The 25,207-nt window shown below is 42.3% G+C and overlaps 1 protein-coding gene across 1 annotated transcript in view; it reads right to left on the minus strand.

Moving 5' to 3' along the window:
- Nucleotides 1–4,770: 4,770 nt before the first annotated feature.
- Nucleotides 4,771–25,207, minus strand: part of SLC17A8 (solute carrier family 17 (vesicular glutamate transporter), member 8) — a 29,770-nt gene continuing 9,333 nt past the window's right edge. The window contains exons 3-12 of the mRNA XM_006769377.2: nucleotides 22,864–22,982; nucleotides 20,885–20,999; nucleotides 18,943–19,030; nucleotides 16,029–16,115; nucleotides 15,578–15,717; nucleotides 14,982–15,131; nucleotides 13,373–13,505; nucleotides 11,182–11,292; nucleotides 7,161–7,288; nucleotides 4,771–5,389 (exon numbers count right to left, since the gene is read on the minus strand). Coding sequence (XP_006769440.1) covers nucleotides 5,045–5,389; nucleotides 7,161–7,288; nucleotides 11,182–11,292; nucleotides 13,373–13,505; nucleotides 14,982–15,131; nucleotides 15,578–15,717; nucleotides 16,029–16,115; nucleotides 18,943–19,030; nucleotides 20,885–20,999; nucleotides 22,864–22,982 — 1,416 coding nt within the window. The 3' untranslated portion in view covers nucleotides 4,771–5,044. The remainder of the gene's footprint in view (nucleotides 5,390–7,160; nucleotides 7,289–11,181; nucleotides 11,293–13,372; nucleotides 13,506–14,981; nucleotides 15,132–15,577; nucleotides 15,718–16,028; nucleotides 16,116–18,942; nucleotides 19,031–20,884; nucleotides 21,000–22,863; nucleotides 22,983–25,207) is intronic.

Here is a 25,207-nt window from a genome sequence, read left to right on the forward strand (position 1 = left end):
TCCACCCAATCCAACTACACTCAAATAGTAACCCAAGAGAGAAATAAGTATTGGCTATAGTAAGCCGTTGAGATTTGGGGTTTAATTTATTACCACACTATCTCTAGGGAAACAAATGCACTTGAGAGAACTTGTGAAGATAAAATTAAAGGGACTTCAGCGTCCACTAATGGCAGACTAGGCAATTCAGACCAACCTTCACACTAGGACAAAATATATATTTTAAATGACTGCTCAAAAGCATTGAAGATCTAGTATGGCCGTGAAAATTTACCTGGCCATCTGGGAGGAGAAAAAATCCAAAGTAGCGAGCTTGACATTTGAGGCCACTTTTCGCCTGGGAGCATGTTATTGATAACAAAGGCAGTGTTGGACAGCTGAGCAGTTTGATGGTCTGGTATGGATACAAAAGTTGGATGCTGGTGGAAAAACAGCGGTGCGGGTGGGGACCGTGAAGCGCTGTACTCTAGGAAGAAGGGGGAATGGAAAGTAAAAGAGCCTTCACATTGCCTGTGGCCCAGCTTCACACCATCTGGGCGGCCCAGGAGATCTCAGGCCTTGCAATTAGATTAAAGATCCCAGATTGCTAGTGCCTTCGGGCTCCTGGAAGAAGCAAACAAAAATCCTCTCTGGAGAGAGAAAAAAAACAACACATTATTTTAAGCTTAAATTCATTTATACAAACAACGTTTCATATACAAATTCAGATACAAAAACAAAAACACAGGCACAGACTGAAATGAGATAATATGAACAAGAATCGCCAAAATGCCGTAACCCAGTGCTTAGCAACTCATTAGTCAACAGAGCCAAATATCAACAGTACAACGATTGAAATTTCTTTTGAGAGCCAAATTTTTTAAACTTAAACTATATAGGTAGGTACATTGTTATGAACTTAATTAGGGTACTCCTAAGCTGGCCTTTGCTAAAAACGTCCTCAATCTGACTGAGGTACGTTCACTGAGGTCGACCCCTTCCAACTCTCCCATCCACACTCGTCTTGTATACTTGTTTCATCTATCTCCTTTCATTCATCCTCTCTATACGCCCAAACCATCTCAACATACCTTTCTCAATCCTTGACACTACATCTTCTTTTACTCCACAACGAAAACCGACTTCTGCACATGAGCCACGAAGTTTCAATCGCACTATATGTGTGCGCCCGCACGTGGTATTTTGTGGAAAAGCCACAATCAAGGGGCCAAGGATCCGCATGTGGCTCGCAAGACCACTGGCCTAGGGGCTTAGGTCACAAAATGAGCAGAAAATAGAATTACCTGGTCTCCAGATAGTGGCACTAATCAGGCTTTAAAATATGTAGTTTATTATGTTCCGGGGGCAGAGGGGGGGGGCGGGAAATGGAATTAAAAATTTCATTCTAGTTCTCAATAGAGAACTAGAAATGTTTTTTAAAAGACATAGCAGAATTGAAAAAGAACCAATAAAAGTTCTAAAACTAAAAAACAATAACTAAAATTAAGTGCACAATGGATGAATTTTTTTTACTGGAATAGATGCTGTTGAAGAGAAAAATAAAGAACTCAAAAATCAGTCAGAAGAAGATGTTCAGAATGACACAGAAAGAGACAAAAGGCTGGAAAATACAGAAGAGATAGTCGGCATCCTACACACAGTCCAGCACCCATTTAACTGGAGTCCTGGAAAGAACATAGAGAGAGAATAGAGCAAAAGCAGTATCATGAGAGACCATGGTTAAAAAATTTCCACAATTCGCTGAAACCGGTTTGGCTCAGTGGATAGAGCGTCAGCCTGCGGACTGAAAGATCCCAGGTTCGATTCCGGTCAAGGGCATGTACCTTGGTTGCGGGCACATCCCCAGTGGGGAGTGTGCAGGAGGCAGCTGATCGATGTTTCTTTCTCATCGATGTTTCTAACTCTCTATCTCTCTCCTTTCCTCTCTGTAAAAGCTCAATAAAATATATTTTAAAAAAAATTTCCACAATTGATGTAAGACATTGAGCCACAGATTGAACTAAATGGACTTGGCAGGAAAGAAAGGGCTAATTTTTTAAATAAGTCAACAATCCTGACTCCAGCAAAAAAGTGCTGCAATTTCCTGAGATAAAAACAGAAAAGGAAGAACGGGTTTGTTGGGGTTGGGAGGAGTCCGTGTGAAGCAGAAATAGCAGGTTTCAAGTTTTACCTGTTGAATTTAACATCTAGGCAGGAATAACAAATGTGCCATTATTTCTTGAGTAATTGTTCTTTTTCTTGTTGTGTTCAGGAGTCTCCAAAACTTTCAATCTTTAAAAAGAACCAGTTAAACCTTTTTGCCTCAAGAATCCAGCACCCTTAGAGGCCTCCCTTCCTCCTTCTCCAATCCATGGTTTGCCTCCAAGGCTCTATCTACAAATGGATATTTACACCAAAACATACAATGACTTGCAAACTGCATCTGCCTGGTGTTCAATTATAATTATCTGTTCAAGGCAACCTTCACAACACCCCTCACAACAAAATAATGTGCTTTTTAGTTATAACACCATGATCCAGGACTCCATCATTTTTAATACTACAAAGGCAAGTTACAGGTACCCTAAATGCTTTGATTTACCAAAATGTGAAATTTCTGCATATGACACTGACTTTAAATAATGGAGCAAATACAACTTGGTGTCACAATTTACAATATTGCCTTAAGGATTATCATGAGTTTTTTTAAAAAATAGTTATTTGACTTTATTAACAGAAGAAAAAGAAAACACTGGGTACCATAAAGTTCTCTCTTTTTCTTTTTACTTAGAAAACAGCACAACTTTCACAATAAATTCTGTGGCTAATGGATGAAAATAACATAGCATGCTTTCTTTTCAACTGAAAGTTCCCAAAAGGTTAAAAGATGACAATGATGATGGCTAATGTTTATTTAGCACTTTCTACATGCCAGAAGCTATTCTAAGGGGCTTACATGAATTCACTCATTAAAGACATTTAAAGACAGATGATAATATAAGTTATATACTAATGATATAAAGAATATTATTTAATGGAGAATTAGGCAATTCTTTTTTTTTTAACTCAACTCTGCTGGTACAATTGGGGACCAGAAATATATATATATATGAAAAACACACTTTACAATAATAAACTACATGCAAATGTATTTTCCACAATATTATATTTTTCTTCTGAAAGTATAAATAAAATTTTCAAAAACAATGAACAGGAAAATTGTATTTTCAAACAACTCTTTACATGCCAACATTAAAATCTAAAATACATTAAATTTTAAAATATATCTGAAGAGTATCCATGTTATTGCCTTATGCAAATCAAATATAAGATTTTCAACACTAGGTCTAGTTGTCCCAGATGTTTTCATTCTAATATTTCCCTGTATAACTACTACCATATTATCGTTTCCCCTGAATATCATTCCAAATATAGTCATTAAGAATGCCTCAATCATAATTTTGTATAACTTAGTCAGACTTTCTAATATCACCAGCAGAAATGGCTAAAGACATACTTTTTTTCAAGAAAATTTCACCTAATAAAATGCATGATCTGATTTTTTAAATGACTGAATGTCTTAATGATTTATAAATAATTTGGGACATTACTTAACAACATTCTTGATATTATGAAGGGTTGAAATTTAATAGCCAAGCTTTTGTTTACCTCTTCTTGGCCATTTTTGATTAGAGATTCCTGGAAATTTACTATCTTACACAGCCTTTTCTTTTTCTTTCTTTTTTAAAACTATTTTAATCTCTCCCATAGTCTGTGACCCTTATTATTTTTTAAAAAACTATGAATTCACAGAATCACTTGACTTTTTAGGTCACAGACCCTCATCCAACATGTGAATGCTCTGCCACATTAACCCAAATGCTTCCCATCCCCTGCACCAGCCAAAAGACGAAGTTACGCACAAGAGAGCCCATTGCATTGTTTTCATTATTAAAACTGTCTTTCCTACCCTAAGGTGAAACCTTCTTCCCCAAAACTAATACCCCACCAACCTCAGCACTGGCCCTGGCAGAATGGCTTTGGGCCAGTCAATCTCCAGCTTCCTTAGTTGTAAAATGGGGATAAGAACTGTATGTCATTGTGGGTGTGCAGATTCAATGAGGAGGTTCTAAAGCACCTGACACAGGGCCTCCCTGAGCACAGCCTTTCGTAGGGTTAGGAAACCTCCTCTGCATGGCTGCTCTCAGAAATGCAGTGGAAGCTCCTGTTTTCTCTCCTCCAAGCCAAATATCCCCATTTCCTCTTCTTTTTTTTTTCTTTTTAAAATTTATTATTTCAGAGAGTAAGGAAGAGAGAGAGAGAGAGAAACATCAATGCTGAGAGAATCATTGATCAGCTGCCTCCTGCATGCCCCCTATTGGGGACCGAGCCTGCAACCTGGGCATGTGCCCTTGACCAGAATCAAACCCGGAACCCTTCAGTCCACAGGACAGTGATCTATCCACTGAACCAAACTGGCTAGGATGACAATTCTTTATTAGATTGTGCTGAAGTTTTCCTGAATCTTCCATTTATTGATCACAATTCTACCTGATGGCAACATATAGAAACTTCCTATCCCATTTCTCACATAGCAACCCTTCATGTATTTGAAGGCAGCTGTTTTTCCAATTTGAGTCTTGTCCTTCCCATCTATAATAATAAATGCATAATATGCTAATTAGACTGGACATCCTTCCAGATGACGTGTGTCTGCAAGGGAAGTCCAGGCCCCGGGTGCCAGTGAGAAGCCGTTCAGTCCTCAGGTTGATGCTCTATCCACTGAGCCAAACCAGCGAGGGCCCATTTTCTTTTTTAAAAAAACAAACAAACATTATATATATAAATATACCTATTTTGTCAACTTAGCGCAAATTCCATACCCATAAATGTCATTGCAAGATAATATCTCTTTTCTCTATTGCTGATTAAATCTTCTCTCCCCCTCCCTCACCTCCAGGGTCCCCATATTTAACCCCCTGGCAAGCTGGGCTACGGGGAAGGCAATAGGTATGGATATTTTCTGGTTCTAAGGTGAGGGGAGGACAGAAGTGCCCCTCAGACATTAGGCTGTATCTGAGAAGCCTCCCTCTTCATTCTGGTACGATGTCAGCTCTCCCTCATCAAGGGTCACTCCCCCCTGCCCTCTCCATTCCTTCCTCTGGATTTCACAATTCTGGGTGGTGGCTCCATACGACATCTTCTTTCTGGGACTTGCGAGACTCTCATGGTTGAGTTCTATCTCCTCGGCTAATTCATCTTGGTCGATGATTCCACACTTCTCCTCGGAGAGGTTCTCAGGGTCGGCCCACTCCTGTTTCTCTCCCGAAGCAAAGACCCCATAGAAGATCACGCCACTGTAGTGCACCAGGGCAGCGATGAGGAACACATTCTGCCATTCCTCGCGGGTCTAAACAGGAAACAGTACTCATCATTATTTTAACAAGAATAAGAGAGAGAGAGAGATAAACAGAATGCTCTGGACAAAAGCACCGGTCACCCCAAAGGCAATGTTGTGCTCCTGGGAAGCCGTCAGAAGCATGAGTGTTTGAGAAATGAAAGTTATGACTACAATGAATATGCATTTTTTTTAATTTATAACAATACTTTACAAAATAAGCATCATGTAAAATACAGCTCTCTGAATATACAAAAGAGGTTTCCACTCAGCTAGTAAGTTAAATGAAACTTGCTTTTGGAACCCACCATATTTAATATCAGAGGTCTCAAATATCAGAGGTCTCAAATCAGAGGTCTCAAAAAAATTTTCCATTTGAACCATGAAAATACTCAGTCATCACTGTCAATAGCTTATTTATAATTATATTTTCTGTGTAAAATACCGTATCAAAAATAATGGGTATTTGTGTTTAAAGTTAAGGGAAGATAGTGACTAGATTTAGTAGGCATGTTATCAATCTTATCATCTCACTAACAGAGAGGGAAGCTGAGTATTCTCTGACTGTAATAATCTCCAAATCCCACCTTTCTTTTCTATCAACAAATAAGAAACTTTGCCCAGAAGCATGGCTCAGTGGTTGAGGGTTGACCAGGAAGTCATGATTTGATTCCCGGTCAGAGCACATACCTGGGTTGTGGTGGGCTTGATCCCCAGTGTGGGGCATGCAGGAGGCAGCAGATCAATGATTCTCTCTCATCATTGATGTTTCTCTCTCTCTACCTCTCTCTTCCTCTCTGAAATCAATAAAAATCTGTTTTAAAATAAATAATAAATATGAAAAATTGCCCACGCTTTTCCCCCCAAGAAGCTGAAAGACTTTCTGAAGTTATATTTGTAATAAGCAATCCAAGTTAAAAAATATATATATATATGCATAACCCATGGACACAGACAATAGGGTGGCAAAGGCCTGGGGCAGGCTAGAAGGGGTCAATAGGAGGAAAAGAGGGACATATGTAATACTTTCAACAATAAAGAACTATTTTTTTAAGTAGTAGGGTAAAAACAACATAGTTTCAAAAATTCTTATTTGTAGAAAGCAGCATCCTGAGGCCTCTTCAGTGACAGAGATTAAGAAGCCATGTGGCCTGTGGCTGAACTCTGCATGGATCCTCCTCCCTGCTCTAAATGCAGAAAGGCTCAGTACTGACCGAGTGCCATACCCTTCTTAGGACGGGTCATTAATGTCTTATTTATTTTCTGTATAATAAGGAAATACAACAGCACTATTTTTATGCTGGAACATGTTAAGCAATAGATGGAAATGGGCTATAAAGTTTAATTACCTAGAATCATAAAACAATCTTGAGTAATTTATTCATCCTGAGTTGATTGCCTCAGTTTCTTCCTGTCTCTAAACAGTCTTTATGGTACTTGTCCCCACTACACACACACCTTTTATTTGTCAGTTGAGAAATTGAAACATGGAATCAAAATTAATAAGTCCCGTTGCCATCAATAAACAATAAATTAAAGAAGGAGGAGGAGGAAGGGGAGGAGCAAGAGAAGTGAGGGAAGGAAGAATGGAAGGAAGGGATGGAGGGAGAAATAAAGGGGGGAGATGAAGAGATGAAGAAAGAGAGATGAAAAATAAGATAAGTTTAAATGACTCAGCCAAGGTCAAGGACAAACATTTACAGCCTGGGGCAGGGCTTTGAAATCACAAGTTTGTGCAACATTTCAGTCCTCTGATCCTCACAGCCCAAAAGGAGGCCATTACCTTGTGCTTGGTCATCGCACCAACAATGAGGGGACAGACCATTCCAGAGAGGGTTCCCACTCCGTTGGAGATGCCCATGAGAATGCTGGCATAACGGGGGGCAATGTCCAGGTGGTTGACATTAAAACCTACAGTGAAGCAAACCTCAAAATCAGAGCCAAGACCAGAATCCCAAATACATTTTGGAAACTACTTAGTTTCCCCCCAACTCTCATCAATCTATGTGGTTTCTTCTAGCAAAAGACTAATGGGTACCTGTACGGAGAGGGCTGGGCTGAGGACTGTCAGGCTGTGTCTGCATCTAGAGGAAAGTGTGCTGTGATTGATTAGCAATGTCTGCATGGACTCTCCATAGAGAAAATTAAGTCACCTGTGCCTATTAGGTTCAGAACTCCAAAATAATGGTGTTTTCAATACTGAAAAGCAGAAAGCCTGGGCCACATTTATTCAGAGTAAACAATCACACAATCACATTCGGTGTGATGAGAATCAAGCCCTGCCTCATAGCATCCTCCCTTCCAGCCCTCACCTCACACCCAATAGCCACCCTAGGGAAGTCTGCCTTAGTGGCCAAATGGCATACTGGCTAAGGTACTTTTTAAGTAATACAACTGCAGAGACATTGGCAGAATCCCCTGTAATTTACAAAACACTTCCGTATAATACTTGATTTTGAATCCATAAATCTAGATTTTAATCTTATTTCTAACATTTAAGTCATTTTAGGCCTTTGTTACCTCATCTCTAATATGGGGTATTATTACTACTTAAGTCATAAAGATGCTGTAATATGAGACCCAGGTGAAGTATGTATGTAATATCCCATGACAAATAGCTAAGCTCTGCTAACTACCACAAGCCACCACTAACCACCATTAACTACTACTACCACTACCACAACTATCAATACTACCACTAACTAGCACTACTACCACTAACCACCACTAACTACCACTGCTACACTAACCACCACTAACTACCACTACTACCACTACCATTACCAGTACTACTCCTGCTATGATGTTGTTGCTAGGCATCTCCTCTCTTTGATCAAAAGATGCTGCTGCAGGGAGTGGTAAAATAATAACTTGCCAATACCTCACTCTTCACCTGTTTATCAGGAGAAAAGAGTGAGTGGAAATGGGGAGGAGTGGCGGCAGGGGAAGAGCCAGGCTGTGAAAGGGACAGCTTCAGGCCCTAAGAACCAACTCTACTAATATTGCCCAACGGTGCATTTTAGAGTCAGACAGGCCTGCCTCTGATAGCTTAATTGAGATGCAAACCTGGACAAAGGATTTAAACTTTCTGAACTCCACTTCTTCATCTATAAACTGGCACAATAATTCTTACACAATTGTTGTAAGAATTCACTTAAATAATGTATGTTCATTAGATGGCACATAGAGGTAGAAACTAGCACATATATGGTTTTTTTTGGTTGGTTATCTATCTGTCTTGTTTCTATTTTAATACCTGAACTGGCAAAGTATCTGGTACACAGTAGGCACTCAATAAATCATTATTTAACTAATTGCCAATTTGAGCCATGACATGACAGCAGGGGGTTTTAATTTCTATTTATTCATTTTTGGGGTATTGCTTTGCTTTTAAATTCTCTAGTCTGTGCAAAGAACCTGAAAATAGGATCTAAAATTGTTTGTCCTAATCTGGCACATTGGCTGGTTGCTTTTTCCTACTTCCATTCAGGAAAATTTTTGAGAAAACCTTTTCTTTTGTAAGAAACATGTCATCTCTTTCAGATCAACGTGGCAGACAATTCGAATATGAAACAGCTGCAAAATTAATTAATCTTGCTGTTGATTTCAATGTGATAAACACTTATTAGAAAAGAACCCAGAGATAAGAAGCAATTAATGTGATTGTCGAGCATTATATTCCAATGCAGAGCCCAGGCATCTGTGTTCAGTTAAAGATAAGGTTCGATTAAAGATTAGGTTTCTAGCTGCATAATCCTGGTGTTCAGGGCGGGGGGGGGGGGGGATCAGTTTTGTGTGTGTGTGTGGTGTTTTTTTGTAGCATATAAAAATATTTTTGTTGGCATCCAAGCTGGGAGAGTCTGTCTTCTCTACGTAGGACATTTCTCAAAACAGGCATCACCCATCCCTTGTATCTTTCAATGTCACAGTCTTGACGCCCATCTATAATCAGCCCCTAAATTGTGCCGGTCTTCCTTGGCCTCCCTATTAACGCCTTATGAAGTTGGCAGGTAGCAGATCCTGAGGAACTGTCGCCCCCATGGCCACAGTCCGTCCCATCGTATCACTGTCAGGTCAGACAAGGATTGCTCTGTCCTTGCTACTCAGCGTGTGGACCACTGAGCAGCAGCAGCAGCTTTGCTGAGGAGCTTATTATAAATGCAGAATCTGAGGCCCCGCCCTGGACATGCTGCATCAGAGCCTGCATTTTGCAAGATCCTAGGGTGAGTTGTGTGCACATTGACGTGGGAGAAGGACTGGGCCATCGTGAATAATAACCGAACAATAATAGTAAATACGTATTAATTTTGTTACGCCTCTCATACCAGGCTAAGGGCTTCTAATGCTTTATTTCCACTAGAATGAAAACTTTATGAGAATAGATTCTTTGATTTTTTTTTTTCAATGCACAGTGCCTGGCTCATGGGACGTGTGAGTAAATGCATGAATCAGTTCATTGAGATCTCTCAACAGCCCTTGTGAGGTTGCCATTCCATCTTTCCAGTCTCTAATAGAAAAAATTGAGGCTTGAGAATTTAATAACTTAGCAAATTTTTTTTTCATAAATAGTAAGCAGTAAAGAGAGGACTCAAACCCAGGTCTATATACCTCCAAACCCAAGTTCTCAGCTGCAAGCTACTTTTAAAGTAGACGTTTTCCCCTAAGTTAACTATTCACCAGATCTACTTATTTTGATACAATCAAGCCCCTATTTTAGGGTAGTTTAAACCAGAGGTTCCATATTTTTCTGTTCTGGGACGTCACCACTCTGATCTTTCCAGCCGCCTGGAATGCTGGGAAGAGCACAGACCTGGTGCCAGGCAGAACCGCCCCTCAGTTCTTCCTTTGCCACCGATTGTGTGACCACAGGAAAGTACCCAATTTTTCTGACTTTAGGCACCTCATGAGTAAAACATTACTGTTTGTTTCCCCATGTCGTAAGACACAAGCAATTTATGTAAGGTGCTCTGTAAGTGATGGCTTTTAGTAGTATGGTGTGTTTTAAAGGCACAAGAAAAATTGAATTTTACTTTTCACCCAGTTTTGTATGGGAGCTTCTGAAGTCTGTAAGACATGATATGGCAGCACTAGGACCTCTCCCACGCAGTTGACTGCATCCTGTTCCTATAAACGGGGGTGCTGATAGCCCCCCGGGGAGCTGAGAATTACAAGGATTGATGCACACACAGGGCTTTGAATAGTCTGACACAGAGTGCACTTGATCGCCGTTAGCTCTCGCCGTCAGCTCTCACTGTCACCGTCATTATTCTTACTATCTGTCCCAACCTGTTCCAAAAGTCACTTCTCTGCTCCTGCATTTCCTAGTTTGGAAAATGAAGGCCACAGAGTAGACAAAATCTAGAGAAGCTTTTCAATCTAAAAATCTCTGATTGCAGGACTACATGTCAACCGAGCTGATGTTAGCAGTTCTCTAGTTGGAGGTGAGGGTTGAAAAGGTGACAAGAGCCTCTGGTAGGTAGCGTGACCTGGCTTGGGAGTATGAAAGTGCCACTTCAACCAGGGCACGTGCTTGGGCCTCCGCCCATGCCTCATGGGTCGCCTGCACTTGGTGTCCTTTTCCAAGATAGAGAAACTGGGGACAATTCTAACTGCACAGGGCTCCTCAGCCCAGTCCTCAGTGAACTCACAGTCATTGCCAATAGGTGACACTCTCTAGCCAGAGGCCCTGCTCCATGGCAATGGCCTGCCTACTCAAGGAAGAGGACCCATTATAGTTTTCCTTCCTTCCTCCTAAGACTTGCTGGATCTATAGAAAAGATCTGGACATCCAAAGGACACTTTACCTGAAATAGCAAAGCCACTAAACCCCACAGCCAGCACCAGAAAGGAGATAGCCACCCCTTTGGTATGGGAAAAGCCAACCACCAGGAGTAAGGTTGCCTCCATGCCAAAACCTGCGAATGGAAAAACCAAGGGGGAGAAACGTCATTGTCATGTCACTCAGCCCAAGTTCATGAACTTATTAAATAAGAATCTATTAATATTTCCATGGACCTAATGTTTAGCACATACATTCTGACACAGTGCTTACAAATATTACCCAGGTGTTTCTTGACTACATGACTATGCTACTGTTGCCCAGGCGACTATGCTATTACCCAGGTGACTATGCTACTGTTGCCCAGGTGACTATGCTACTGTTGCCTAGGTGACCATGCTACTGTTGCCCAGGTGTTCTGTGAGCCTTCTGACATTCTCCTGGTGCACCTTGAACACTAAATGGTCCAGCAGATTCCAATGAAGCCCCTGGGAGGAGGGATGTTTAGCATCAGTTGCTTCATGGGTAGTTGCCCCTGCAAATTCTAATACTAAAACTCTCCTTTATACTGTGAGTGAGTCCCCTTTGTTTACATGTTATGGCCTCTCACAGAAAAATAAGATGAGCACACTTTAATATTTATTGCCAAAAGTGACCTTCTATAGAGAATAGCTGAAACAAAAAGCATAAAGCGAAAGTCTTCCCTTTCAGTTCACCAAACTCTGGGGCCTCAAAAGTCATGTGATATCCGCACAGAAAATACAGTGGGATAGAAGTGCTTTCTGTGCTTGTCATTCAGGATAAATGACTCCAGCACAGCAAAAAAGGACTAGGAAATTCTGAAGATGCTCCTCTGACAATCCACACACACACACACACACACTCAGCCAACAGCAGACAGAAGAATGGTGACTTAAGTACCATTTTCGGTATAAACATGCCCTAGGAAATGGGAGACAAGGATACATCATTCTCAAGACTGCTTATTCCAGACATCTCCACAAGACTGTCCATGGGTCCTTCAAAGCCAACATCCCTAAGTCAAGTCCTGTTCTCCTATTTCTTACTCATCAACCCACAAAGCAAACCACCACTGCCATGCTTTCTTCTGCTCTAAATTAATCTTCTATCCACCTGTGTTTAGAACCCAGACTTAGAGCCAGACAGGGCTAGGTTCATATTTCATCTCAAAACCACCCATTATGTGACCTTGGACAAGTGACTTTACCTCTCAGATTCCTTATTCCAAAAAAGGGAGCTGATAACACAACCTTACAGGGCACCGGAAGATTGAATGAAATTGGGTATTTAAGGTAGTGAGCGCAGTCCCTGGTACAGGAGCACGGCTCAAAACATGGTAACCAAAAATCCAACACAGAAATCTCAAAAACTCCCTCTTTCTTGGCGTTTCCATAAGAATCTGTGGGGTCAGTCTCAGAAATATCTGTCAAAACCAACCTCGCCCTCTCCTCCTCTGCTGCTGTCCTAGGCCTGGGCCCCATCGCCGCTCACCTGGACAACTTCAATAGCCTCTTTACTGGTCCTCCCATCCCTTCCTCCTCTGCTCCATTTTCCACATCACTCTTTCTAAACCACAGGTCTAACCAGTTGTCCCTTTACTGAAAACCGTTGTCAAGGGTCCACAGTAGTAGTATAGTGTTATTTGATAAGTCCCTCCTGCTGTCCCTGTCTCATCCTCTGCTAGCCCGCACCTTCCAGCTCACCACTGAGCCCATATAGCACCCTCTGCTGTAGTCCCATGCTTCCTGCTATTTCCCAGAGACAACACTGTTTATGCCTAGATGTATTTTCACCCACTGTTCCTTCACCTGGGATACTCTTCTCCCACCACTTATTTCTCTTTTTCTGGAGAAATGGTATCCTTTAAAGTCCAGTTCAAATATTACTCCCTCTAGAAAGCTTTCCTGACAACCCTGCCCTCACCCCCCAGTGAAGCTGACACCTCCTTCTTACTCATAGAACTTTTCCACATTGCCTGGTATGAGTTTTCATCGGTGCTTCTGCCTCCTCAACTAAACTGTGATATTTTCCAGGAAAAGGTACTGTATATATAGCACAGTACCTGCTGGGGGATGGACTTAGGGGCTTTTAACATCCTTTCCAGTGATTAGACATAACCTCCAAGATACACTCTGCAGTTCAATGTCATCTCTTTCTAGAAAAGCTGCTTAAACTGCTTATGAAATCCATAGTACCTCCGCAGTTCATGATTTTTCTGACAGCAGTTGTGGTCAAAATTTGTCTGCTTCTTAAATAATCTGCCAGTTGTCCTCCAACAGGCACAATGATGGTCATAACCATGTGCGGGAGTGCCGACAAGAGCCCCACCTGGATGGAAAAGAAAACCAATGAGCTATTTTTAGCTGCTTTCTCCAGATGTACTGATTCCCTGTTCCCACCAGCTACCCTGCCTACCACCATCACCACTAAATTTAATCATCTGCTTAAATGGGACCCAGGTAGGCCTGAATTCTGTAATAAATAAACAATGAATGAGTGAATGATGATAAGAGTAGGCCTAATTGTCTCCTCTAGCAGATTGGAAGCTCCTAAGGGCAGAAGTGACTGTTACACATCATAGAGACCCCACCACCCAGCATAAGGCCTGGTACATTGTAGTTAAACACTTGGCACAGAGTGAGTGTTCATTGATGGCACCTACTTAGCTCTTCCCTGGTCACTTCAGAGAGTACTTAGAGCTACACAGATATCTATCCCTACTAGGCTGCTGTTCTTTCCTTGTAAGAAGGGGGCTTAATTCATTTTCCCCCTTTTTTATTAAATTTATTGGGGTGACTTTGGTTAATATGATCATACTAGAGGCCCGGTGCATGAAATTTGTGCATGGGAGGCGGGGGGCTAAGCCAACAGTTGGACTTCCCTCTTGAAATCCAGGACCACTGGCTACTAACGGCTCACCTGCCTGCCTTTCTGATCACCCTTAACGCCTCTCTGCCTGCTGGCCTGATCACCCCTACCTTGCCCCCCTGCCAGCCTGATCGACCCTACCTTGCCCCCTGCCAGCCTGATCACCCCTACCATGCCCCCCTGCAGGCCTGATCGACCCTAACTTGCCCCCCTGACAGACTGATCACCCCTAACCACCTCTGCCTCCCTCTGCAAGAGGCGACCTGGCAGATTAGGGGAAGGTGCCGCCCACATTACACCGCTGCTGCTGCCATTGCTGGCCTGAGTCTGGGCCCTTCACAGCCGCCCAGGGCTGCCTGAGCCTCGGCTCTCACAGCCACTGCAGCTTTGTCCGAAGGACGTCCGGAAGGTTGTCCGGAAGACGTCTGCCCTAATTAGCATATTCCCCTTTTATTAGTATAGATAGTTTCAGGTGTAGATTTCTATATTACAAGATCTGTATATTGCACAGTCAAATGTTCTCCCATCACCATATACTAGTGTTATAAGAATTCTTTTATGATGATGGTTTAAGTTTCACCATTCATACCCTTCCTCCATGAAATACAGGCAACCTAATGACTGGGAAACATTTAAAACAGCTTGTAAAAAAGGCCTTGGTCATTATTATCATAACCACCATAATGGAGATAGGAATGGTCTGTAAAATGAGCTTTAAAAGCAGCTTGCCACAGCTCTGATCCTTGCTATGAAGAAATTAAATAACTATGTATACTATGCACAGAATGTATGACTTGTCTGACTTCCAGGGCATTAAGTATCATACAACTGTTATAAATGATGATAAACAATTTAATTACTTTACCATGCAAGGATTTTCTCAGTAGAAGCAAGCGATTTAAAGTTCGAGAACATTTGAAGCATCTATGTGTTTACCTTACTTATTGCAAATCCAAAGACCTCTTCAAAATAAGCAGGCTGACTTATTAACAGCAAATAAAAGGTCCAGCTTCGGCAAAAATTTGCCACAATGATTGCATAAACCGGCAATGATGTGAAAAATTTTTTCCATGGTGTATTAAATTTCTAGAGAGTAAAAATACCATGAGATTTTTTGTATTTAGGGAAATATATTGACATGTCACTTTTCTTCTTTTATGTATCAATTACAGCTGATATTCAATATTATATTATATTAGTTTCATGGATACAGCATAGGAGTTAGACATTTATATAAATAGCAAAGTGCTCCCCTAATAAGTCTAGTACCAACCAGCACCATACCTAATTATTACAATATTATTGACTATATTTTCTGTGCTGTATTTTACATCCCCATGACTATTTTGTAACTACCAATTTGTGCTTTTTAATCCCTTCATCTTTTCCATCCAGTCCCTCAAACCCCCACTCCCCACCACTGAGCAGCCACCAGTTGACATGTTATTTTTCTTAAAAGGACAACACAATCACTAAGAAAAATACTGATAGAGAAGAGAGAGGCAAGTCTTCATCTATCCATCGAGACTTACACTCAGGCTAACCACGTTGGCTCCTTCTCCAATACTTGTCTCTATGTAGGTTCTCTCCTCCTGGGATATTGTTGGGTGAGCTGCCGGGCACTCATAGGCCTGCAACAGCCAAAACATGTACCAAATAATGCCAAACATACCTAAAACAAAAGGTTAAAACAGTTAAAAGAAACCAAAGGTTTGATGATATGGTCACATTCTCTTCCATCTCTAAATTTTCCCATTTTCAAAATATTCCCAAACAGTATTATGTTCAGCTAGGAGAAAGGATTTTGTTGTTATTCACTGGTATTTGAAGAAAGAAACTCAGATTTACTATAAATGTTAAATGAATCCTAGGTGGTCAAGTATTCCTTGATATCATATCGTAAACTCTCAGTCTATCCCATTACACAGTAAAATACCATCTCTATGAGTCACCCATGGGAACTCATGAAGTCAAGTCACTCACCATAAATATAAAAGACGGAGGCCCAGCCAATGTACTGTACCAACACCCCCGCCAGGGGCATGGCGATCACTGCCCCCGCATAGGAACCTAGAACAAGAAAAGATGGAGGGATACTTAGCGATCTCATGCAAGCCCTCTCAACCCATTTGGAGTTCATGTGGTTGAGGATGAACCAAACTGAGCAGGAGTCAGAAGGCCTCTGTGCAGAGGGACAGGCAACTCCCAGTGTGCCTTAGCCCAGGGCTCCCAGGAATGAAAGGTCACAAGGATGCCCTTGAACTTCACCCAGGTACCATGGAGAAATTAGGTAAAGATTGCTCAGGCAATGTGAAACTGATGACAGGATGGAATAAAAAGATGAGAAAAAATCTGAGGGAGCTTAAGAAAAATTCAACCAGGCCTAATATTGGGTGCTGAAGAAAGCAAGCGAAGAAACATGGATCTGCCTTCCAGAGCTCACAGTTGAGAAGGATTATCAACTAGGTCTTTAAATAAGGGACTGCAAACTACTCAAGGATCATGATTTTTTTAGAGTCTTAATTTTTTTTTAAATCAGGAAACAGTTTAATGGCAGGATGAGCAGCATGGATGCTGTCTCCACCCACCTCTTGGGTGAGTCAATTTTTAGGTGTATTTCTTACTCTGTAAATCCTTCACCTGGTAAATACTTACCTGTGTATGGATGTTTATCTTGTCTAGACAAGATAATGAGGGCAGAGGCAGTGCCCTGGCTTCCGCTATCTCCTGCAGCTCCCTAACATCTGCTGGAGAAACATGAGCCCTGCAAACTCCCAATAAATATTAACTGAATAAAAGAAATAGCTATCTGAAATTCCCTCTGGGTCATGAACGAAAAAACATCTTGCTTCAGAAGAAGTGAGCAGCGAAAGGCAGTTCTGTATCCCAGAGGGCAAAGCTGAGGACGACCTCAGGCGGTGGGGGTTTAGGAAGAGGAGGTGAAATCCCATCTTTCCAAGCTGGGCCACGCTGGCTGTGAAAGGCCCAACCCCGAATCCCAGGTCTGGACATCACGGCACTGAGGAGGTCTCTCCATCCCTCTGAACCATTTTCCTCAGACAGAAGATGGGAGAAATCTCTACATCACGCGGCTGACTTGGGGAGAAAATGAACCATGTACGTGGAGATGTTTGGTAAGTCATAGTTAGTGATGCATAAACGCCAACTAAAACTGCTCTGTCATGTACAGAATGACAGCACACTTTTTTCTTTTGCCTCAGACTTCCTCAAAGCAATAAGGGAAGCATTCCTGGGCATCCCAGAAAGAGCTGTACCCGACTCCACTGTGTGTGTGGAGAAGGCCCAATACCCTGGGGGTGGGGGTGGAGGCTCCTGTTTAGCTGATGCAGAGAAATGCCCGGACAGGGAGGGTCAGGGGATGACCAGGAACTAAGATGCATTGGGTGCTGTCTGTGTGCCCAGCGAGATGCTCAGTATTCTGAACCCGTGATTTTATTTAACCCTCTTTTCAACCCGACAAAGGTGGTACCAATATCACCCCCATTTTACAAGAAGGAAACTAAGGCTGGAGGAGGGAGGGAGGCTGCGTGAGGTTGCACAGGTGTCAGTGACAGCAACCCAGGTCTGTCGGCATCCAAAGCCTTTACCCTGAGCTACTTAATAATTCAGGCCTGCCTCCCCCACTCAGAAATGCCCTGTAATTCCTCATAGTAAGAAGCATTATTTCATCCAGGGAATTTCATAACTTGAAGCTGTTTTTCTTCCCTGTCTACTAAACAAACTCTTCCTCATCCTTCTGGACATGGCTGCATGTAAGCTCCTATCACACTGACCCACAGCCCCTAGCACACCCCAACAGGCACTTTACCCTTATTGCAGGGTTGCTGGCTATGCCTCCACCCATCGGTGCACTCACCACAGAGGACAGAGGAGCCCTCGAATGCTTGCTGAATGGCTTGCGGAATGGCTTGGAGAGTGGGGAATAGCTGCATTGGCGTGGGAGGGTCCCCAGTTCTGTCCTCACTAGTTGTAAAAATTTATATTTTTTTCCTCCCTCACCCTTTGTTTCCTCTCTAACAATGGCTGCAATTTGATGTTTTCTAAAGTCCCTTCTAACTCCAATATTTTTTAAGTAGAAGCACCTTTTAGACCCCAAGCCTGGGTCTCCTCCTAATGGCATTTTGCCTTGGCCGCTCTTCGAAACCAAGGCCACACCTTAGCTGGAAAGGTAATAAAGCCTGCGACTTTGATCATCTACCTTCCTGTGAGAGTCAAACCTCTTCGGAAAGACACTAGGCATGAGGAGTGGCACTAGTCATACTTGTTTTGCTGGCGAATCAAAATGCAAAGCCTCATAAGTAAACCATCCAAGGAAAATTAGGTCCAGGGCCTGACAATTCACAAGGTTGGCTGGGGCCGTATATTCTACTTGAGTTAGTATAAGGTCAGCAGTGTGGGTAGAAATGATCTTGGACGGCAAACAAGAGGACAAAAGTGGTTTCTGAAGACAAGAGAACCTAAAGATGACAGAACATCTCAGTGGTGCCTGCAGTTCCAAACTGGGCACAAAATGGGCCCATTGGTGAGTATGTCACAGTGACTGCCAGGGATGATGATGATGATGATTGAAGGAGGTAAAGAGGAAGAACGAGGGAGAAATACAAATATTCACAGAAATAAAGAGGAAGCTTTATTTCTCCTTTAGCATAAGCACAGGTTAGCTCCTCTTAGGAAAGGCACGTTAACCTGAAAAACTAGACTGGCCTAAATTCTGACCCTGATTCTGCCCAGGCCCCATTGTGACTTTTGCCGCCTGAGGCATTTTTGTCTTCCTAGGCCCTCCCCTGCTAAAAAATATATATATGTATATTTTTAATATATTTCACAACTGAATTGATTGAGAACTAAAAGGAACTTATGATCCTAACACACTTACCACAGAAAGAGGTCGTGGCCAGTCGGCTCCTCTCCAAGGGTGGCGCCCACTTACTCCACATCCCGTGGCAGGCTGGGTAGGTCACTCCCTGCCAAAATGGTTGCAAATAGATTGTTTGACTTGACTCCAGTTTCTGTTTGTCTTTAAAATATGGATCCTGGTTCTTTAATAACGGCTACAATATAAAAGCCCAACTCATAGACATGAAATAGCATGTGTCAGCTATTCTGACTGACAGCACAGATCTGAATACCAATTCGAAGGTAAGCACGGTGGAGAATGGGGGAGGAGGTCTTTATAGTTCATATTATACAGAATATCACTATAGAAAGGGACTTGACAGAAAGAAAGAAAGAAAGAAAGAAAGAAAGAAAGAAAGAAAGAAAGAAAGAAAGAAAGAAGGAAGGAAGGAAGGAAGGAAGGAAGGAAGGAAGGAACTGAGCCCTGGACAGGTAGCTCAGTTGGTTAGAGCATCGTCCCCAATATGCCAAGATTGCAGATTTGATCCCCATCAGGGCACATACAAGAAAGAGCCAACGAATGCATAAATAAGTGGAACAACAAATCAATGTCTCTCTCTATCTCTCAAATCAATTTTTTTTAAAGTCTCCTTAAAAAAAACAAAACACTACTTTTCCATGGCTTTAACTACCACCTATGATGTTTGATTACTCTAAAATCTTTAAAAAGGGAAAGAAAAGAGAGAGAAAGAAAGAAAGAAGAGAGAGAGAGAGAGAGAGAGAGGAAGGAAGGAAGGAAGGAAGGAAGAAAGGAAGGAAGGAAGGAAGGAAGAAAGAAAGAAAGAAAGAAAGAAAGAAAGAAGGAAGGAAGGAAGGAAGGAAGGAAGGAAGGACGAAAAGAAGGAAGGAAAGGAAGGAAGGAAGGAAGGAAGGAAGGAAGAAAGAAAGAAAGAAAGAAAGAAAGAAAGAACTTCCGTAATCACCTGGTACATCCTCACATTTCAAGATACCGAATCTGAGGCTCAGAACCTTTAAGTAAATAGACTCTAGTCTTCATGGCTGCAATATTATGTTCTTCCCATCAAACCAGTATTTTTGGAAACGTGGTACATATCCTTCTAGTAAGACTAGAGTTGGGACTAGTGGAGCTAGTGCTACAACAACCTACATTTTTTAATATAATTGTGGCATATATATATTCTAATACGCCTCAGAAAATAAGTAACTAGCACTTCATACTCCTGATTTCAAAGAATTGTTATGGACTGTCCAACCTATGAGGGAAGGGGGTGGATGAGGGGGTAAGAGATCAACCAAAGGACTTGTATGCACGCATATGAGCATAACGAATGGACACAGAGCGGGTAGGGATGTGCTGGAGGAGGTGGCTGGGGAGAGGTCAATGGGGGGAAAAGGAGACTTATGTAATATGTTAAACAATAAAGAATTTAATTTTTTTTAAAGAGAATTGTTATGATGAAGTTCTTTGTTTTTATGTTTTTTGGAACATTTGTTAACATTGGCTCCAGCTACCTTTGCACTATAATGGCAGAGTTGAGGAGTTGGCCAAGTCCTCTGGCTATATCATGCTACTTCCTTCATCAAGTTAAATCTCTTTGTAAGATACACTCTTAAAACTTTACAGATTTATTAATAAATCCATTTAAATGGCATCAGTGGGAAGAGCCCTTGCTATGTTTAGGGCTTCAGTTTCATCATTTATTAAACAAAAAGGGTTGGATCAGGTTATCTCCAGGATCATTCCTTACTCATCTAAAATTCCACACTCTATGAAATGGTCGTTTATTGTGTTTAAATGAAAGTGTTCATAATGGTAGTCATAATCAATGAGTTGAGACAGCAAAACAAGGTGGAAGATAGGAAAACTGAGTAGAGGGAGTTTCCTTCAGAAGCTGATTTTCCTAAAGGACCATGTTGTCTCCAGCAAAACATTGAAAACTGTGAGAGGAAGAATCTCCTACCTCCACTAGACCTTGCAAAATCCTGACACACATGACGCAGCCGTAATGCACTCTGGCTGCAGAAGGAATGAACATGTTCAAGGTCGACGTTAGGAAGATGGCGGCTCCAAAGACCCTGAGGGACCAAAACACTGTGTTACTGGGCAGGCCTGCACATGGATGTGGCACTTTAGCTAAACATCAGAAACGAAAAATCGGTTCATGGAGAACCACTATGGGAATTAACAGAAAGAAAAATAGATGTGTTACAGTCTAGTGTGTCCCAAACTAGACTGCTGGGCTGCCGGAAGCCAATTCCTGCATGACAGCAGGGTTGAATCTGGGAATGGCTGATGGCATTTCCCCAAACCTGAACAGGATACATTAAATTAATGGTTGGCTGCCAGGCAGCACAGGGCATCTTAATTTACATGTTATTGCCTCCTACTGGCCAAACACCTGAACAGCCGTAGGCTAATTCCCCCATTCTGACAATGGACTCTGTAGGAAACCCTGACCCTTTGAAGTGTATATCTCTGCCTTGCCTCAGGACAATTTGTGTTAATAAAAAGCATGGGGTCCTGAGACGAGGAGATCTTAGATCTTAGTTTCCTTTAAACTAGGCTCCTCTGACCCCCACATGCCTTTCAAAATTACGCCTCGTCTCTGGACTCCTATTTAATCTACGCACAGCCTTCTCCAGATTGCCGAACACTTCTAGACGCTGGGACAAGAACCCTGGCACTGGGCCGCTTTGATTCCCAAGCTCCAATCCCCGGACCCATCAGGGGCATGTGTTTAGCAACACAAGGATGTCCTGCCTGGATGAGGTCTTGATGCTGGAGACTGACCCGCATGTGGTGGGCTTTGCTGGAGACCCACCACTCTGCTCGGTTCCACACAGCGGACCCATTCTGACCAATAGCTGGTGACTTGTGCACATTTGGATGGTGCCTCCTGCTGCACAATTCTGCTCTCACGTTACCAGGAGGGGATACAGACGATCTGAGAAGCATGCCGTGACGTGGGACCAGCCAAGCACAAGACAGGCTGTGTACCCGTCTCAGCCCCCCGACTCTGCCCGGTGCCACTTGCCTTCTCCTCCCTGCCTTGACCAGCGTGGAAGAAAGCAGACAGCAGTTTCTTCCTTTCTCACACCTGTCAATGATGCTTCAGCCCATTTTATAGGCTGGGAGATAATGTATGATTTAGTTTAGGGCAGAAATATGAGCAGTAACCCCAGGGATCTTAGGAGCCAATATTTTATCACTTTTTAAAAAGAATATAATAGGTGACAATAAAAAGGGACACAAATTAGATAAGAACATAAGTAAATACAGTCTTGCTTATATGTATTTAGAGTCTATGGTAGTGACTATCAAACTTGTTTTTATCTTGACCCATAAAACAAAACATATTTTATACTGCAACCTAATATATATTCATACACACCAATGTAGCCAAAACAAGTTTTAAAAACCAAACTTAAATGTGCGATGAGCTAAGATATTTTATGCTACTTTCTTCTACTTAATTATACTCTCTCTCTCTCTCTCTCTCTCTCTCTTCCCCCCCTTTAAAAAATGCTCATTGGTAAATTATTATATTGATTTGATTACCATCTAAAGTAGTGGTTCTCAACCTTGGCTGCACATTAGAATCACCTGGGAACCTTTTTAAAATCCTGATTCCTGGGCCTCGTCCTCTGGAAATTCCGTTTCTTTGTTATGGGGTGAATCTCATTTATCTTGCAATACTTCAAGTGATTATGTAGTAAAAAGAATTGACTCTGAGTCACTCACTTGGTGCCCTCTACTGAGTCACCAAGAGATTCTGAAGAACGGGATCATATGGGATTGATATCTGTGAGTCGCCTCTGTTGGAATGGCTCTCGTCTTTCATTCTGTACCCCCACATTGAGAGCCAGCTCTGCAGACTTGGTAGAAGTGCAATGCCTGTTATGATCTGTGCAGCACTCATGTCATATCGGTTTATCTTACCTGTTAGCAGCAAACTTGTTTGAAATGAAACCACCTGGAATTTGGGTCACAATATAACCCCAGAAAAAAGAGCCATGGATAAAGCCCACCGTCTCTGGATCCCAGTTAAACTGCGCTATCTGAAAATGAGAAATCAGAGACAGTTATGTTTGTAAGAAAACACTTGCCCGCCATTTTTCACTGAGGCTCCTACATAATAACCCCACGAGTTCCTTCTTTCTTTTGCTTATTCAGTAATTATTTATGGAGGGCCCTTGTGTGCTTGGGATATAGCAGTGATCACAACAAAGTACCTACTCTCAGGGAGTTCAGCTTGTAGTGAGAGACCGTATGAATTTACACATATGTATATATTATATATACATGTAGATACACATATATATACCATATATATTATATATACCAAATATATATGCTATCATATATTATATATATATGCATATATACCATTTATCTGAGCCCCCTTAGAATCATAATAACCCCCAGTATGAACCATTAGCATAAGCCAAGCACTGAGTCAGGCACTGTGTTAGGCTGTAAACATGGTCCCCAAGAGGCAGACACACAAAATCCCTGGAACCTATGCATGCTGTCGTATTGGGAAAAGGGTTTTGCTGGCGTGATAAAGTCAAGGATCTGGAGATGAGTTTTCCTGGATTATCCAGCTGGGCCCTAAATCCTGTGACAAGCCTCCTTATAAGAGAAAGGAGACCTGAGACAGATAGGAAAAGGCCATGTGAAGACGGGCAGAGACTGCAGCAATGCTGCCCGGAGCCAAGGAATGCCTGGAGCCACCAGAAGCTGGGAGAGGCCGGGAAGGGTCCTCCCCTAGAGCCCTCGGAGGGAGCACTGCCCTGCAGACACCTTGATTTTGGACTTCTGGTCTCCACAACTGTGAGAGAAACAATTTTCCTTGTTTTAAGCCACCCTGTTTGTGGTCATTTATCATGGCAGCCTTAGGAAACGAATATAGGTACTTAATATATTAGTACCAAATTTGATCTACAAAGTAGGTTTTTTTATCCCCATTTCATAATAAGGGAAATGAAAGTTAGCAAATAATTCTATCTTCCTACTCACATTTTTATTTTTTCAATTACAGTTTACATTCAATATTATTTTGTATTAATTTCAGTTGTACAGAATAGTGGCTAGACAATCATATACTTCACAAAATGCTCCCCTCCCCCCAATATTTCCAGCTGGCCCCAGACAAATACATTATTATTGACTATATTCCCTAAGCCCGTGGTCGGCAAACTGCGGCTCGCAAGCCACACACAGCTCTTTGGTCCCTAGAGTGTGGCTCTTCCTAAGCCTTAGGAGTTACCTAATTAAGTTAATAACAATGTACCTACCTATATAGTTTAAGTTTAAAAAATTTGGCTCTCAAAAGAAATTTCAAGTGTTGTACTGTTGATATTTGGCTCTGTTGACTAATGAGTTTGCCGACCACTGCCCTAAGCCATACTTTACATCCCCATGACTATTCTGTAACTACCAGTTCCTTCCAAAAGGATTCTCCCCTCCTCTCAGCACCCTGCACCTCTCCTCTGCTAAATGGATATCTGAATAGAGAGACAGGTAAGGCTGGACTCAGCCAGATAGCCTCTGTTTCTCTCTGTGTGTGTTTTTTTTCCCTATCTATCTATCTATCTATCATCTATCTATCTCTATCTCCCTCCCTCTCTCCCTCCATACCTCCCTCCCTCTCCCTCTCTCTCTCCAATCTGAACCCAGAGATTCTAGTTAAATAGCACTGGACTGAAACAAGTCGCACTGGAGTCAGGGACAGTTACTAGTAAGTCACCTCCGTGGCAAGGCAAAGGCTCAAGGAATTCAGCTTTGGAGAGCGGTGAGAAACCATAGAAAAGGCAAGAAAACAGTCCACGGAGAGACCCCGAGGATGGAGCAGATTCAGAGAGAAGCAGAGGAGAGACCATGAGGAGGGAGCACGCTGGAGGCCTTAGCTACGGGGTTCCCGGCTCCCAGGAGGGCCAGCTCCGCTCTGCCTTCCTGGCGGGGCCTCTGTTCACACCTTGGAAACAGTTACATAAAGACGCCTTTCCTCCTCACAGTGGAGAACAGCCTTGATTTCAGTCCCCCCGCCACTGGGCCCCCCGTCCAGGGCACAGACCGGACAAACTGACACAGCAGCTCTGTCTCTGCCCTCCACTTTCATGAGATCCCTGATAGCCTCTCATAATTCCCCTTTTTGACTCGAACCGGTTTCACTGAATTTCTATTCTTTTATAACCAGCAAACCCTTACCAGGACACAAGGGCAACTTGCTCAAGGCCTCGGAGCTAATAAACAAGAGTCAAGTTTGAAACCTGGTCTGGCC

This window comes from Myotis davidii, unplaced genomic scaffold, assembly GCF_000327345.1.
Source record: "Myotis davidii unplaced genomic scaffold, ASM32734v1 scaffold120, whole genome shotgun sequence".
Lineage (NCBI taxonomy): Eukaryota > Metazoa > Chordata > Mammalia > Chiroptera > Vespertilionidae > Myotis > Myotis davidii.